Raw genomic sequence first — 17,108 nt, 5'->3', positions numbered from 1 at the left:
ACTTTACACCACTGGCCGATACCCAGGGCTGTGCCCACTTCTGTTTTTTGCAATATCATCAGTCTCGACTTGGAGCCGCCGACTCATCAAATGAGAATTATGCTATTCTACACTAAGTAAATATATACGCAATTGAACCTTTTCCCCAAAAGGGACGTGGCAGTGTTACTGGTATTGCAACACTTTATGGTCTGTGCTCTACTGAGTGCATTTTCTAGTTTCCAATATAGATGATTTTTTAGGTACACACCAAAAAGAACATTCCATTCTCACTACTACCACCCCAGTGAGACCTCTTGTGGTTTTACCTCAGTGCTATCACTGTTCTTACAGGCAGGGATCTTCCTCACAGCCTTCTCCAGCTCTGCCATCATGCCTTTATAGAACACCACGAACGTCAGCCTGACGAAAGAGGGGAGAAAGTGAAAGTACAAAAAACTGAACTGAAAGTCTTTCTTCTTGAGACCCATTGAGACCTGAAGCCGATTCTGCATGTCTCCTAAATCTTAACAGTTTTCTGAAAAACATATGTTTCTATATCAGTGGTGCTCAATCTTTTTCATGTCAAGGACCCCCAAAATTATATGTATTTGGCCGCGGACCCCCATCAACATATTTTGTTCCAGGGACCCCCAGAAGCAAAGATTTGAGTTAAAAATGTTCGCTTTGAAAATATATATATTCAAAGATTTGCACACATTTTCACGATTTTTCAAAAATAGCAGATCTACAAGCTCGTAGCGCGGCACTCGGTGCCGCGCTATGAGCTTGTATATCTGCTATTTTTGAATAGCCCAAAGTGTAAAATAATGCTTTTTAGCTCAAATCTAAAAATGACACAGTTCCAGGTCTTAATGGGTTAAAAAAAAACAGGTCAGGCTTAAGGCCTAAAAAGAGGTCAGGTTCTCATTTTGGGTCATGAGCGCTGAAAGCACTGCCTTTTCCTTGGAAATTAATGACACAACGGCGACAGCACAATTTTTTTATAAGTCTGTGGTGGACACAGCCTCATGGAGCATAAACACAAGTAGTGTCTGTTTTATTCCTCTCCATAGTAGTGTAAATAAACAAGTATTAAAGCGAGTAGCGAGAGTGCATGACGGAACGCGTCTTTGACCAGGTGAAGTTGGATATCGCCGCTGTCGAGAGGAAACCTTGTATGTACCTTTAATTTTCAGGAAATGGAAAAAATAACCTGTGTATATATTTTTGTCACGTGCTCTATTTAATACTTTTAATTGTATAAGAATTTATAAAACCCACAGACAGACTTAACCACTTTCAAAGTGACGTCCCTATTTTGTCATTATAGGTAAAAAAAAAAAAATCTTCCAAAGCTCACATTGCGTTGTGATGCGAAAAATAAAATAAATGTTATAGATACACGGTTTCTGCCCAACAGCGCGCCACTTTGTGCCACGCTGCAACATCTGCTACATCTGCTACATCTGTACATCTGCTATTTTTGAACATTTTTGAAAGATCTTGAAAGTGTTTGGAAACATTTGAATCATTTTGACACAAATCTTCTCTTCTGGGGGTCCCTGGCACAAAACATTTTCAGATGGGGGGGTCCGAGGCCAAATGCATATCATTTTGGGGGTCTACTGAGAACTACTGAATTAGAAGGCATTCGTAGAATCTGCCTCAGGTCTTAATGGGTTACGGTCCCACTTGGCTCCCCAGATAAACAGGGTGATTGAGGTTCTTCTGTACCTGCTGAGAGTGGGCCAGGTTTTGGAGCCGTCGTCTTTAGCTGCATCGAGGAGCTCAGGGATGCCCTCTCCAGCTATCTCCTCCACAGCCTTCAGGACATCGTCAGTGTGCTCCAGGTAGATACTGGAAGACAGATAAGAGGAGGTCAGACACCAAGGAAATGGTGTCGTTGACATCTTCAGCAGATCTGCGTTTACAGGTCACAGCTACCATGTTGATGGTCGAAAATGATATTCATGGTTTACCAGGCCCTCGCATAATTCATTCAGTAACATTCCTGAGTTTAGTCTTTTTTTAAAGATATTTTTGGGCCTTTTTCTGCCTTTATTGATGGGAAAGTAGGCTGATAGGAAATGGGGAGAGCGATGGGGGGGGGGGGGGTGACACAGCAAAGGTCGTCGAACCCCCGACACACTGTCAAGCTGGATTACCAGCATATGTGGTACGCACCTGGACCGCTAGGCCAGCGGGCGCCCTCCTGAATGAAATCTAACATAAATCAGTTAGTGAGCTACTGTTCTACATCACAAATCAGCCTTTAACCTTTTAAACAGAGTGAACGTTTGTTGATATAGGGTATCATTATCTATAATGTATACATCCAGCAATGTCTGTAACTGTGTAATGTGTACTAAAAAAATTGTACTTTGGAGTATTGTCATGACTGCTGAAAAGGTGTCATATGAGGGATGGGCCACTAGGTGGCATGATAATAAAGGCCCAGTCCACACACACACACCAACGCAACTCCTTGCAACAAAACCGTTTTACTGACCGTAGCAGCGGTCTGGACTGACCAGTTGCAGACTGGTGCCAGTTGGGGATAATGTTTGCAAGTCGTTAGTCGATAATCACCAATTATTCTACAACTTACAACAATGTCAGGTAGTGGGGTGGGTATTCTGATACAGATATAGAAACACACCTGAGCAGAGTCGTAAGGCCCTCGTTGTATTTGTTTCCTCGCTCTCTCTCCCCGCTGGCGGTCACCCACTCTTGGCCCAGGAAACGCCGTGCCAGGGACGCTACGAAGAAGAATCAATCACGGTAAATGAAGAACAGTCCATCGTGTGAGCAGAAGATTAGATGAGTGGATTTCACCCATAAAGACCGGGAACGTATCTGTGTGTCATTTTAAGATTTCTTAACTCAAATTGAACCACTGATATAGACACAAGTTAAAAAATAAATAAAAAAACTATAAGACACCCCAGAAGCAAAGATTTTAGTTACAAATTTTCACTTTAAAAAAAATATATATATATTCAAAGATTTTTCCAAAAATAGCAGATCTACAAGCTCATAGATTTATAAATCTATTTATAAATTTATAGAGTATAAAATAATGGCTAAAATGACTGATGCTTTCCCGGTCTTAATGGGTTAAATGAGGTAATAGCAGGTGGTGTGATGATGCTGACCGGTCTGCTCTCTGAAGGCGGTGGGGTTCCCTCCTCTCTCTGCCACGGTGGAGAGGAGCCGAGAGAGACACAGCGCCGTGCTCAGACTGGGCACGGTGCTACGGAAGTTCAGCAGGTACTGAAAGCTGTCCCTGAAAAAGCAGAAACAAGTCCGATTACTGCAATAATAATGAAACCGCAGGGATGTGCGAGCAAACGGCTAAATGAAAGATTGTTTTTGTTACATAGTGAGATCAAGATTACACCTAATTTGGGAAACACTTTGCGCTTCTGGTATTTTAAATTTGTTGTTGTTGTTGTTGTTGTTGTTTTGAAAGGGATCTGTGATCAAAGAAAAAGGTTCCGCACACTGTCTGGAACTTGCAAAAAAGGATGCCCTTTCTTAAATCTGTGCTTCGGTCATTAGACCTTCATCAGGACAAACATGTGTGTAACACCAGGTACAGCACCTGCTATCCTCTGACTTTAAACCTTCATCACTCACTTTATAAGTTGCTCCAGGGTCCGCTCAGCCCCGACTTCTTTAAGACGTGCAGACAACACTCCCAGAGCACTCTTCAATAAGCTCCGCTGGCCTGGCTGGGAAAACCCAGACCTGAGAGAGCGAGAGAGACAGAAAAACGGACACAAAACATTAATAAATACACTATATGCACATTTAACTAATGAATACGGGAACGCACATACTGTGTCATTTTAGATGTTTAGCTGTAAGCATTATTTTATACTTTGGGCTATTCAATAATAGCAGGCCTACAAGCTCCAGCTTGTAGATCTGCTATTATTGAAAAGTCTTGAACATTTGTGTTGAATACATATATATATTTTTGGAAACAAGAAATGTGCAGAGGTGTTCTACATCAGCGGTTCTCAACCTGTGGGTGATAACCTGTGGGGGACCCCCCAAAAAAAATGTTGGGGGTCCCCACTCCGCAGAGATAGTGACAGTGAAGTGACCCAAAAAAAGAAGGGGAAAAAAGTCCACAGAGTACCGTGCAACAAGCTTGTAGATCTGCTATTATTGAAAAATCTTGAACATTTGTGTTGAATACATATATATATTTTTGGAAACAGCATTTTTAACTCTTTGCTTCTGGGGGCTCCCAGGAACAACATATTTTGATGGGGATCGGCGGCCAAAAAGACAAGAAAAAGTTTGAGCACCACTGATACACAAAATAGTTTTTCAGAAAAACAAAGACATTTGACAAAGGTTTGCACAAATTTTCACGAGAAAAATAAATAAATAGCAGATCTACAAGCTCATGGTGCGGCACTCGGTGCCGCGCTATGAGCTTGTAGATCTGCTATTTTTGAATAGCCCAAATAAATCAAAAAAATGACACAAATGCGTTCCCGGTCTTAACACATTGAATGCCAAAAACGGTCCGGACCGTTTTTGAGGGTCCAAACGAGAAGTGCCGAAAACGGTCCGGACCGTTTTTGACCCAATTCTATTTTTATACATGTGGGCCACGTGGGGCGCTAAAACGAAACTTTGACATCACCCAAGGAGTTTCTGAGAAGAAGAGGCTGGATCTGGCTCCATGTCAAAAATCCTTCCGGTCGGCGTTTTCAATGTTATCTCCTTGACTAAAAGCTTAATATCTCCATTTCTTTTTAACGTGGTGAAAACGAGCCGTTTTCGATCGGCGATCACGCTGCAATGGAGGGTCGCGTTGGAAATATTATTGTTCCAGGCGTTAGTCGGGACCCTCCGCCGTCTCGCACGCACGCTTTGTTTACATGCACTTCCGCGTCGGGGCTTCTCACAGCACGAAACGTATAACGCAAGTGGATGGAAGAAATGCAGGCACTCAACGTATAATATTTTAATAAACCTCTGGCACCCATGGGTTAAATACATGCAACAACAATGCCATGGAGTCAGTGGTTGTAATATCAGATATCAGGACAGACTCGCCAGCTTAAGGTGGTGTTCAGGATCTGCAGGAGAAGTCGGTAGGCTGAGGACAGTAGCTGATGCTCCTGAACGTCCGTACACGGGCCGTCCACCACTCCATCGTTGTTAGAGAGCAGGGCCTGGTGTCATGAAAAGCAGAATGGATAATAGTTTAGTAAAATTAACACATTGAGTGCCAAAAACGGTCCGGAACGTTTTTCATAATCCAAACGAGGAGTGCCAAAAACGGTCCGGACCACCGTTTTTGGGAAAAAATATTATTATTATTTTTTTTTTCTTATTATTTTTTTTTTCCTTCACAGCACCAGGAGATATCATTTTTCGAAGATATAGACTCCAATCCACTTCCTGGTTAACTTATGACTTCAAAAGCCTGTATCTCGGCTCCTTTTTTTTAAATTATGTATTTTTGACTATTTTCGACTATTTTCAACTGGCTGCAACTATGGAACGGATTACCTAATGTTTTAAAAAAAAATCCCCCGATTGTACGAGACCCCTGTGTGTGTAATGAGGGGATCACCGTGAGGACGGTGATCACTGAAAATATTTTGTGACTACTTGAAAAAGGTTAAAAAATGGTTAAAAATCCAGGCACTGACTGTACCCTGTTTTTAAAAAACCCTGGCACTCAATGTGTTAAACAAGATGCACATTGGCAGTGGATGAAAAAGAGCCAGCATCCTCAGCTGGTCTCACAGTGGGGTGTACCTGGAAGTGGTTGTGGCAGTTCTCCAGGTGTGAACAGAGGGCGGGCAGCAGCTGGACACAGCAGGAGGCGATCTCCTTGGAGCTCCTCTGCTGGAGGTGGGAGAACCCCACGCTCTTGTCCGTCTTCCCCTGCACACAAGGCAACGTCATGATCTCATCAGCTGACAGACAGTAACGCCATGAGTAACAATTAGGCTTAATGACCAAACGAGCCTGTTTGGCCTTTCACTGTTTGCACTAGCCTCGTATCTTGTACCTTGAACCCGAACCCGGGCCGGCCCGCGCCGGCTCTCTTGGCCGGCGCGGCCGTCAGACTGAACTCCATTTTGCGAAGCATGTCCTCCAGCAGGAAGACCAGCTCACCAGGACCCAGCAGAACTTCCTCTCGCGCCTGAACGGCACCAAAGCAAAGTTACACGAGATTAGATACAGAGACTCCCTGTGTGTTTGTTACATGTGGAGCATGAGGCAGGGAAGATCCATGGCCTATGGGATTAATAGTAATTAAAAGGAGTTATTAAATCGGCATGGTTTGCCATGATCTGACCACAGTTCACCATCTACACTACTCTCTGTGGCCTTACGTTGGTGTTATGCTGGCTGTCCAGCAGTGACCGGGAGAGCAGGCCACACTGCAGCACGCTGAGCACCTCCACGTCCAGCTCTCTGAAGAAAGGCCGGTAGCCCGCCAGGCTCACCCCATGCCGGGCCTCCTTCTCTTTCTCCTTCTCCTTCTCCTTCTCTGGCTGCTCCTGCAGGAGCAGAACGAGCACAGATTTAGCAGCACGTTTAATGAGCATTAAGAACAATAAATAAATAATGCTTAACTACGTTTACCTGCGGGCATTCCTCAGAGGCCTCAGTTCCTTCCTCCATCTGAGAGCCGTTTCCTGGAGAGTTCTTAGCAGGTGCTTTCCTCTTGTTTCCTGTGCCACACAGGAAAAGAAGAGAGCCACAGGGAGAGAGAAACACACAATTGTCCCTTATTTCCTCATTCTCAGAGTTCCATGAACATCACCACATGACCATAATATGCCCAAGAAATTTTGCAGAGGTGTTCTAGTCTACATGGCAGCATTATTAGTCCATGAGCCAGACAAGATTTCATTATCGAAAGAGTGGGCAAAACCATACCTATATTAAATTGTTTATAGGGTCAATATAAGTAAATATATGTATGATAACCTTTCCACAGGAGCAGCTTTTTCATATTTATCACATTTTGTTATTTTCCCCATACGTACATGACAGGTGAAAAAATGACACAATTTAAAAAATAGTTATCATAATGAAACTTCCCCAGTTGATTACTTACATGAAGACAATGATTTATCGTATTACAAGTTTTCTGAAATTGTATATTTAAATATGCAAATTAGGCATTATGAAAATATGCCCGAATTTGCATAACTTTCCAGAATCAACATTGGAACATTGGACAAAGCCAGAGTCAACATTCTTATTTCATTTTGTTAAGATGTTGGAGTCAAAGGTTTTTAACGAGGGAATATTCAATATCTGGCTCAATGGGGCTCTGGCTCATGGACTAAATGCCTAATTTGCATATTTAAATATACAATTTCAGAAAACTTGTAATACGATAAATCATTGTCTTCATGTAAGTAATCAACTGGGGAAGTTTCATTATGATAACAATTTTTTAAATTTTGTAATTTTTTCACCTGTCATGTACGTATGGGGAAAATAACAAAATGTGTGATGAATATGAAAAAGCTGCTCCTGTGGAAAGGTTATCATATATTTATTTACTTATATTGACCCTATAAACAATTTAATATAGGTCTGGTTTTGCCCACTCTTTCGATAATCATTGCTCAATTTTGGGGCTCTGGCTCATGGACATTATGTTGACAGTTGAGTTGAATGAACCTGGTTTACCTTTCTTGGCCTTGCTCTGAGGAGCTGCTGAGCCGGGGACAGGGACTACTTCTGCGCTTTCTCCATCGAAGTTAGCGAGAGGGGGAATGAAGCCAGGTGTCGCTGGAAACGCAAATTGTATTATAGACGGTACGTCGTGTCATCAGGGTAAATTCATTATTTAAACCAGCGGTTCTCATACCTTTTCATGTCAAGGACCCCCAAAATGATATGTATTTGTGCCGCGGACCCCCATCTCAAAATGTTTTGTTCCAGGGACCCCCAAGAAGCAAAGATTTCAGTTACAAATGTTCGCTTTAATAAATATATATTCAAAGATTTGCACACATTTTCAAGATTTTTCAAAAATAGCAGATCTACGAGCTCATAGCGCGGCACTCGGTGCCGTGCTACGAGCTTGTAGATCTGCTATTTTTTAATAGCCAATGTATAAAATATGGATAAAGGGGTTAAAATCATTGCGACGCTTTATTAACTGATTTTTTCTGGGGACCCCCTGGTACCCCCCCCCCCCCCCCCCCGGACCCCACTTTAAGAACCAATGATTTAAACATCCCCCTGCTGGTTTGTTTGCTTCAGAGACATACCTGCCAAAGCTTTCTCTAACAGAGTCTGGAGGTAGGTGATGTTCTGTAGGCGAGTCATCACTTTGATCTTCATCTCCGTCTCTTTTTGCCGGCAGAAGGCATTTATAACCTACATAAAAACACACAAAACACATCATGCATTTACACTGAAATAACTTGGGCAACGGGCAGACTGTATAACAGTTCAAATTGTTGACGCAAAATAATGCAATTACCTCTCTGAACCAGTTGATGGTGTGAAAGAGCAACATGCAGAGGAACTCTCTCTCAGCCTTGGACAGGCTCTCCACTTTCTCTATTACGTCCATATTTGTCAACACCAGGGGGCAGCCTGTGATGCACAATGCACATACACGCACACACAAAAGCCAATAACTTTATAGCTGTACAACAAATTGGTATCACAATCAGACTCAGTAGTTAGTTTGTAACTCTCTCTTCCTCACCTAGCAAGGCATCGATTTCCTCCAAGTCTCCCTGGTGTCGTTTCTCCTCACACAGCCTCAGCAGCCGGAAGAACGGAGACAGGCAAAGAGGAGACACCCGCCTACAAGACACCAACAATTAATACACAATCCACCACATCAACCTATTAATAAAATCTATTTAGTTACATGAGTTGTTGTTTTCAATCACTTCATCGCAAGTACCACAAATGCCTCATGAACATAGCAAAGTATGCCAATGATTATATATTTTGTGTTCACTCCTTATAACAGCATTAAGCATTTTCATACTGCCGCCCCTATTTTTGAGCCTGTATATCGGCTATGACAACGTCGAACGCTGATGTATAAAATAGGGCTTAAGTGGTTAAGAGAGACAGTGTGGAGACTGACTTGTGTGCCTTGTCGTTCTGACTCCAGGATTCTGCTTTCTTCTGAACATCATCAGCCAGAACAGGCAGGAGGTTGATGGCGATGCCTCCCTGACTCTCATCATCATCCAGGTTGTAAACCACACAGGCTGGGAGGGGCGAGGAGCTGCGACACAGACAGAAGTAAAGTCATCACATGGACAGGCCCTCACACAGCTATTAATGATCTAAACCAGTGCTTCTCAACCTTTTTCATTTCAAGGACCCCCCGTCCCAAGTTTGATATCTCTGCTGTCCGGCAGAAACCAGCTAACTCCAGAATGTTCATTTTTCAGGAAATGAAAAAAGTGGAGTTAGCTAGTTAACAGTCATTATTCAACTGAAATATGCTAGTGGTCCAGAGCTAAAAAAAAGCTTGAGAACCACTGGTCTATTCCTATCCCACGGTTACGAATAGATCAGTTCTCTTAAACTTCTATATTAAACTCATATTTAACTGATATACTGATGCAGACACACACCATTATATGGGCACACTTTCCCTTCTTGAGATTCTAACTCCCTTTTCTGTGGAATTTCTTAACCTTCGACTTCCCAGTAACTGACAACATTGACGCGTCATCATAGGTCACCAGGTCATTTAGTGCGCTGTTTCTCAACTAGGCCTCGCTTTCCAAAATTATAGTCAGGGACCACATGCACTACCTTCACAGACCACCGGTGGTCCACGGACCATCAGTTGAAAACCCCTGATCTAAAGCCCCAGCTGAGCATTAACAAACCTGCTGATCTCTGGGCCAAGATCCACCACGAAATCCTCCTGGAAGTCATCCAGGACACTCTTCCCTATCCAATCCTGTTGGCCAGGGGGAAGAAAACAGGGATAAAGTGTTTAATCATGCAGCAGCTGCCCGCCGTCAGTGTGCAAACAAACTGATGTCTACAAGACTAATTTAAAATGTCAGCTCACAGGATGTTATGAATCGAAAATGTAATCATGTGGATCTCAGACTTCATGCGGCCAGCCTGTGACGTCAGTAATCTATGACATATCTATGATGTATGACTCTCAAATTTGGGCAAGGTTTCAGCTTGATCCAAGCCCTGTTGTCTTCCATTATAAAATTGAAGTTTCATATTTCAAAATGTATTACGTGAAAGAAGTATAGGCTACTTCTGTGGCCTACTGGCAATGTGGCGCTGATTGGACCAGTAGATTACAAGATTAGCTCTAGACACACAGAAAGACCCTCTTCTAGACCAGTGATTCTCAACCTTTTTCAGGCCCGTGACCTCCCAAAATAATCATATTTGAACTGCCCTGACAAGCACTTCGAATGTAGGAGTTGAGGCATTATATTTAGTTTGACTCGGTTCCACAGATAACATTGTGAAAATAGCAGATCTACAAGCTCACAACGCCTCACGTTGTGAGGCATTGAATGTTGTTGTATGTATATCATTTAAGCTAACCTGAGACCAGCATTGAGAAACTGCCCTCAGAGCAGCAAATGAATGTTGTGGTATGTATATCATTTAAGCTGCCCTGAGACCAGCCTTGAGAAACTGCCCTGAGAGCAGCAAATTAACAATGTTGCATATATATACCTGTAAAAGGCTATAAGCTGCCCTGAGACCAGCATTGAGAAACTGCCCTCAGAGCAGCAAATTAATGTTGTTGTATGTATATCATTTAAGCTGCCCTGAGACCAGCATTGAGAAACTGCCCTCAGAGCAGCAAATTAATGTTGTTGTTGTTGTTGTTGTTGTTGTTGTATGTATATCATTTAAGCTGCCCTGAGACCAGCATTGAGAAAGTGCCCTGAGAGCAGCAAATTAACATTGTTGCATATATATACCTGTAGAAGGCTATAAGCTGCCCTGAGACCAGCATTGAACAGCAAATTAATGTTGTGGTATGTATATCATTTAAACTTCCCTGAGACCAGCAGTGAAAAACTGCCCTGAGAGCAGCAAATGAATGTTGTTGTATGTATATCATTTAAGCTGCCCTGAGACCAGCATTGAGAAAGTGCCCTGAGAGCAGCAAATGAATGTTGTGGTATGTATATCATTTAAGCTGCCCTGAGGCCAGCATAGAGAAACTGCCCTGAGAGCAGCAAATTAACATTGTTGCATACTGTATGCTTTGTTAAGCTTATATCTCAAACACACCTGCACGGTAGAGTCCAGGTTACAGTTGAGGACCAGGTTGGCCATCTCGTCATAGTACAGAGCAGCAGCCTCAGGAGAGCTTTCGCTGCACGATTTCACCAGCTCCAACAAGGCTGTCACCTACATGGGCAACAATAGATGAATAGGAACACGCGGTGAAACTATTCATCCATACATCGATTAGTCAATCGACAGAAAATTTGGGGAATAACATTTTATTGGTTTAGTGATGCCTCATGTAAACTAGTGCCATTTTCTATTTCACACAAAATGCGAATGTTCCATAATGTAAAAAGTCATGTTTTTGACAACTGCTGGGAAAACATTCAGAATAATCAAAAACTGACTGTATAAATCTCTGTATATTTATTTAGACAGAGAGGATATACCCATATTGGTACCACTATGAATCTCTGCTGCTTCTTGTTATTAACTCTGTCTCTTCTGCAACATTGATATACTAATAGAACATTCACCTGTCTGTACGTCTCCGGTGGTAATAGTTCCTCTTGTGAATTCTCCTCTTTTGGCCTAGACAGGCAAGGGAAGAGAGAACAGAATAAGCAACAGAGACAAGAGTAAGAGAGCACAGAAGTTACAGTTTTGGGAAGACAGTGTTGAACGAGAATGAAACAGAGTCTACCTGAGGGCGCCCATGCTGCCCACCACCATGACGGCGCCGATGATACCGATACGCTTGTACTTGGGCACGCTGCTCGAGAGCTGTTTGCGGATCACTATGTGCATGTCATCCTGAGACCAGACAGAAAGAATTAGACAGAACAGAGGAACGATAGCATGGACTCTGGTGTATAATGCATTGGTTCTCAAAGTGGGGTCCAGCAAAATCAGTTAATAAAGCGTCACAATCAATCACTTATACTTTGGCTATAAAAAAAATTGCAGATATACAAGCTCATAGCACGGCACCGAGTGCTGCGCTATGAACTTGTAGATCTACTATTTTTGAAAAATCTCAAAAATGCGTGCAAATCTCTTTTTTTTTTTAAATTGATAAGTCAGTTTTTTATATACCTTTTAGTAGAGCAGAACAGTGGTCAATGACCCCTCTCTATTTCAAATGATACAAAGGATTCAAATCCAGTAACACCTTGGACAAGACTTAGACAGGGGCCATTTTCGAATTGCACAAGTACAAGCAAGCACATGCGATTGATATGGGCACATTTCCTAATGACTCAACCAGGTAAACCGGTACAGTTTCCCTTGAAATTCTAACTCCCATTTCTGTGGAAGTTCTTGACATCCGACTTCCAAGTAACTGACAACATTGATGCGTCATCATACATCAAATAAAAGCCTGCATTTACCTTGATGTACTAAAACCTCCCTTATATACTTTGCGCTGTGTGCGTGTGTAAAACTGTCATCATCTTTAGTTTAAAATAACAATTATAAAGCACTTTAAAAAACAATTACAAAGTGCTTTGTACACACAAATAAATAAATTTGTGCAAGCTTAAGGGAGAAGTGAAGTTCTCACTAACTATAAACCCATTGTTTCAGAGGACAGATAGACACTAATATAACAAATATAATATAATATAACACTGCATAACTATACATTCCACAAACCTCTTTGTCATCTGGACTTTACGAACCAAGTGCAGCCTAGTTATTTCCAACAGCTTTAAAAAAATCTATAATACCAGATACAGTATAATACCATGTAAACAATCTTAGATTAGATGTAGTAGGCCTATTTGAGAGTGCAGAGGCATAACTGCTCTGATGCATGTCACATTAACGAGCGTCAACGAGCATCAGCTGACACACAACACCTCCCCTCTGCAGTGCTTTAAACTGAAAGTGACTGGAGTCTGTTTCATTTCTCTCCAAAATATCTTGAATAGGAAGACGTGATTAATAATTACTGTGATTATGATAAGCTTTACATTTCGTATCATACACCATACAGTAAGAACTCCTATAACTTTCACCGGCAAAAAAAATGAAAGAAAAGAAAAATAATTAAAAAAATATTACGATACAGTATGACATCTTGACAATACCTATCGTCACATTTTAATACCACGATAGGCTATATCGTGGGACAATATATCGTGACACTCCTATAGGCGGGGAGGGTTAATCTTTGTTTTTTAATCACTTGGGGAGGGTCATTGATTTTTTTTTAGTCAAAAGGGAGGGTCATGGTATTTTAGATCAGGGCACATACATTTTCTCCAGGGGTACCCTTCTTTAAAAATCGACCTGTCCCTAAAAGGTAAACATTTTGAACTCAAATCTTTGCTTCTGGGGGTCCCTGGCACAACATATTTTCAAATGGGGGTCCTTGGCACGAAAAAGTTTGAGAACCACTGGTACTGACAACAACAGCTGTGGGTGATGCGAGTGTTGTTTGACGGACTGTGTGGCACCTGGATATGAGCGCCTTGCTGCTCTTGTCCAAACGCCAGGCCACTGAGCAGGTGGAAGAGCCGGCGGATCTGATGAGGAGTCAGGTTGTCCATGTAGTCCAGGATTCCCTGTGTCCAACACTACAGTTAGCTTAAAAAACACCAACGCTAACACAGGCACAGATATTTAAACCTTTAAGGGGCTGAAGCCTAACTTATGCTGATGCAAAATGGGGTCGGTCACCGAAAACAACCAGATTTCAGTTTGTGTAAATCGGTTGTTTTTGGCGACGGCGAGCAACCCTGGCAAACAACCCGGCAAGCAATGAAGCTTGAATTATGCTTCAAGCTCTGAGGTTAAAGGGATACTTCACCCAAAATATTATTTTTTTTCTATCGATTAGTCACCGCATGGCGACTTGAATTCATGGATATTTCGCATTCCTAAGCCACACAAAGGAGGCTCTTTGTGTCTCCTACCGGAACTGGTGCCGGTCATCAAATTATTGGCTTAGGAATGCAACAAAAACGAAAGAATGTCCATGAATTCAAGTCTCCATGGGGTGAATAATCGTCATTTTGGGGGTGAACTATCCCTTTAATGACACATAAACATGTATATGTTGTTCAAAAAGAAAAAAAATCTACTCTATGTACAGTATCTCTGGTTATGGGTCTATTCAGTGGTGGAAAAAGTACTAAAATTCTTTACTTAAGTAAAAGTACCAATACTGCAACGCGTCGCGATGCGACGCGTTGTGAGCTTGTAGATCGGCTATTTTCAAATAGCCTATGTATAAAATAGGGCTGAAGTGGTTAATGTATGTTTCATTATATCATAATTTATATCTGAAAAGTAACTAGTAACTAAAATCTTCAAATAAATGTAATGGAGTAAAAGTACAATATTTGCCTCTGAGATGTAGTGGAGTAGAAGTAAAAGTATTGGAAATACTCAAGTAAAGTACAAATAAATCAAAATTGTACTTAAGTACAGTACTTAAGTAAATGTACTTAGTTACTTTCCATATATGATTAAGATCTCCTCACCTTAACAAAGACGGCATACAGGGCCATTTCCGAGGGTTTTTCTGTCACCAGGCCACAGAGCAGCTCCAGAGCCACGTCGACCTCCCCTCCCACACCACTGCATACATGGGTGACCAGAGAGCCCACCACCTCCTATCAACCATGACAAAGCAGAGAGGTCACCGCCATGTCGAGAATGCTGCTGCCACATAGCGTCAGAATATCAGGGGTGATGCAACTTTGATGATGGAGTTGGGCCACTATATTTCCACACTCACTCCAGGGGGCCACATTGCATATACTGTCGGGCAGACACGTCTTATCTCCGTATTTTAACTTTTTTCGTGAATTAATGCCGTACTTCGCCATTCTATGTCACACAAAAGTAGCAAAAATAGCAGATCTACAAGCTCAAAACGCGTCGCACTGCGACGCGTTTTGAGCTGGCAGATCTGCTATTTTTGAATTGGAATGCTGAATTTTCTTTTGATATTTTTTTATTAGAATCCTGAAAAGTACAATTTTTATTTCATTTCAAATGCATTTAGTTATACTTGTGTTAACTTTATGAACTTAACACATTGGCTGCCAAAGATTTGATTTTTTCTTTTTCTTTTTGACCCAAAGACCATTATGATTGTTCGAAGATTTAGACTCCTATCCACTTCCTTGTTAACTTAAAACTTAAAAATTCTGTATCTCGGCTCCTGAGTACTTTTTTTTTCAATGAAAAATCTCTGGCAGGCTACAGCAAAAAATCTGAAATAATTCTGGCAGTCAATGTGTTAAATACAAATACATTGGACATAAAAAAAAAGACAATAGAATTTTTATACTAGTCATTTAAGCTACATTTAAGTCATGTTTGCATGTTTGGAATTGTAGCAGCTGAAATCAATAATATATCAGTGTTCCTATATCAACCTGTGGGCTGCATTAAGTGAAGGTGGGAGCCGCATGTGGTCCCCGGGCCGCCAGTTTCCCATGTATGCGTTAGATGTCTTAGAGTTCATGCACCATATCCTTTCAGCACCCACCTGTTGGCAGTAAGTGTCGAAGGCAGTGAACGAGTGTCTGTACATGTGTCCGCCAAAGGGCACCACACAGGAGTCTGGGGAGCGCAGCAAAACCTGAGCCAGGGACAGGATGGATGGGAAATACCCTCGCATCACCTGCAATTAGAATTACATTAACTAATGATCACATTCGTAAATAGAGGGGACTGCATAGCAGCAGCACATGGTGTTATTTGACCCATTAAGACCGGGAACGCATCTGTGTCATTTTTAGATGTCTTTGGCTATTCAAAAATAGCAGATATACAAGCTCATAGCGTGCTGCGCTACAAGCTTGTAGATCTGCTATTTTTTACTAATCGTGATTTTTTTTTTGCAAATATTTGAATATATATAAATTTTTCAAGCAAACATTTGTAACTCAAATCTTTGCTTCTAGGGGTCCCTGGAACAAAATATTTTGAGATGGGGGTCTGTGACCAAACACATATAATTTGGGGTGGTCATTGACATGAAAAAGTTTGAGCAACACTGATTTAGAAACAAAAAAACGATTAGGATTTCGAAGACATTTTGTAGAATCGGCCTCAGGTCTTAATGGGTTAATTAAGTCTTTTTGTGTCTAAAGATTGCCTCGCCTGAGCGTATCCCCGAAAGGTCTTCTGTAGCAGAGCTTCCGGGATCTGACCCGTCCTCACTTTCAGCTTAAGCAGACGCTCAGCTCCTCGCCGGCTTTGGTTGGCGTTGGTAGAATGAAGGATGAACAGCACCAGCAGATCTATTACCTGGCATCGCAGGGCACAAACACAAGAGTGGAAGATCACACCGAGGGATATCACCCACCAACACATCGAAAACTGCGGCCTCTAAACCAAATAGGAGATGAACATTGTGTGAAATGCTACTCAAAAACAGAAGCGTTTGTTTACCTTATGATTCTCTGCTTCATCAACATTCTCTATAGCCTGAAAAACACATCGACAAAAGAGCAGAAAAGAAATACATGTTAGAAGTGGATCAGACCTGCAACACTGCCTTTTCACTCATCACTTAAGACATGATGCATCTGTATTACACATTTATGTATTAGGGACCAGTCGAAATGTACAGAAGGGGGTCCCTGGAGGAAAATAGGGGAGGGTCATGCCTTTCTGATTTTAGTACAAGGGAGGGTCAGCTAATTTCACTTTGAATCCAAGGGAGGGTCATGCAATTTTGAATTGATAAAAGTCCGTTTTTTATATACCTTTTTAGTAGAGCAGAACAGTGGTCAATGACCCCTCTCTATTTCAAATGATACAAAGGATTCAAATCCAGTAACACCTTGGACAAAACTTAGACAGGGGCCATTTTCGAATTGCACAAGTACAAGCAAGCACATGCGATTGATATGGGCACATTTCCTAATGACTCAACCAGGTAAACCGGTACA

The 17,108-nt window shown here is 41.8% G+C and overlaps 1 protein-coding gene across 1 annotated transcript in view; it reads right to left on the bottom strand.

Moving 5' to 3' along the window:
* The window catches only part of fancd2 (FA complementation group D2), a 38,146-nt gene that overhangs the window by 9,856 nt on the left and 11,182 nt on the right, over window positions 1-17,108 (bottom strand). The window contains exons 14-37 of the mRNA XM_080424197.1: window positions 16,606-16,641; window positions 16,315-16,461; window positions 15,698-15,832; window positions 14,682-14,813; window positions 13,653-13,760; window positions 11,894-12,003; window positions 11,727-11,781; window positions 11,251-11,370; window positions 9,858-9,931; window positions 9,098-9,241; window positions 8,705-8,805; window positions 8,474-8,589; window positions 8,259-8,367; window positions 7,672-7,773; window positions 6,610-6,698; window positions 6,357-6,524; window positions 6,029-6,163; window positions 5,773-5,895; window positions 5,062-5,180; window positions 3,622-3,732; window positions 3,138-3,268; window positions 2,642-2,741; window positions 1,717-1,839; window positions 309-402 (exon numbers count right to left, since the gene is read on the bottom strand). Of these exons, the coding sequence (XP_080280323.1) occupies window positions 309-402; window positions 1,717-1,839; window positions 2,642-2,741; window positions 3,138-3,268; window positions 3,622-3,732; window positions 5,062-5,180; window positions 5,773-5,895; window positions 6,029-6,163; window positions 6,357-6,524; window positions 6,610-6,698; window positions 7,672-7,773; window positions 8,259-8,367; window positions 8,474-8,589; window positions 8,705-8,805; window positions 9,098-9,241; window positions 9,858-9,931; window positions 11,251-11,370; window positions 11,727-11,781; window positions 11,894-12,003; window positions 13,653-13,760; window positions 14,682-14,813; window positions 15,698-15,832; window positions 16,315-16,461; window positions 16,606-16,641 (2,682 nt within the window). The remainder of the gene's footprint in view (window positions 1-308; window positions 403-1,716; window positions 1,840-2,641; window positions 2,742-3,137; window positions 3,269-3,621; window positions 3,733-5,061; window positions 5,181-5,772; window positions 5,896-6,028; window positions 6,164-6,356; window positions 6,525-6,609; window positions 6,699-7,671; window positions 7,774-8,258; window positions 8,368-8,473; window positions 8,590-8,704; window positions 8,806-9,097; window positions 9,242-9,857; window positions 9,932-11,250; window positions 11,371-11,726; window positions 11,782-11,893; window positions 12,004-13,652; window positions 13,761-14,681; window positions 14,814-15,697; window positions 15,833-16,314; window positions 16,462-16,605; window positions 16,642-17,108) is intronic.

Source organism: Gymnoscopelus braueri (assembly GCF_963280865.1).
Source record: "Gymnoscopelus braueri genome assembly, chromosome: 3".
Classification (NCBI taxonomy): domain Eukaryota; kingdom Metazoa; phylum Chordata; class Actinopteri; order Myctophiformes; family Myctophidae; genus Gymnoscopelus; species Gymnoscopelus braueri.
The sequence above is the reverse complement of the archived record's forward strand: the minus strand, read 5'-3'. Positions and strand labels throughout refer to the sequence as shown.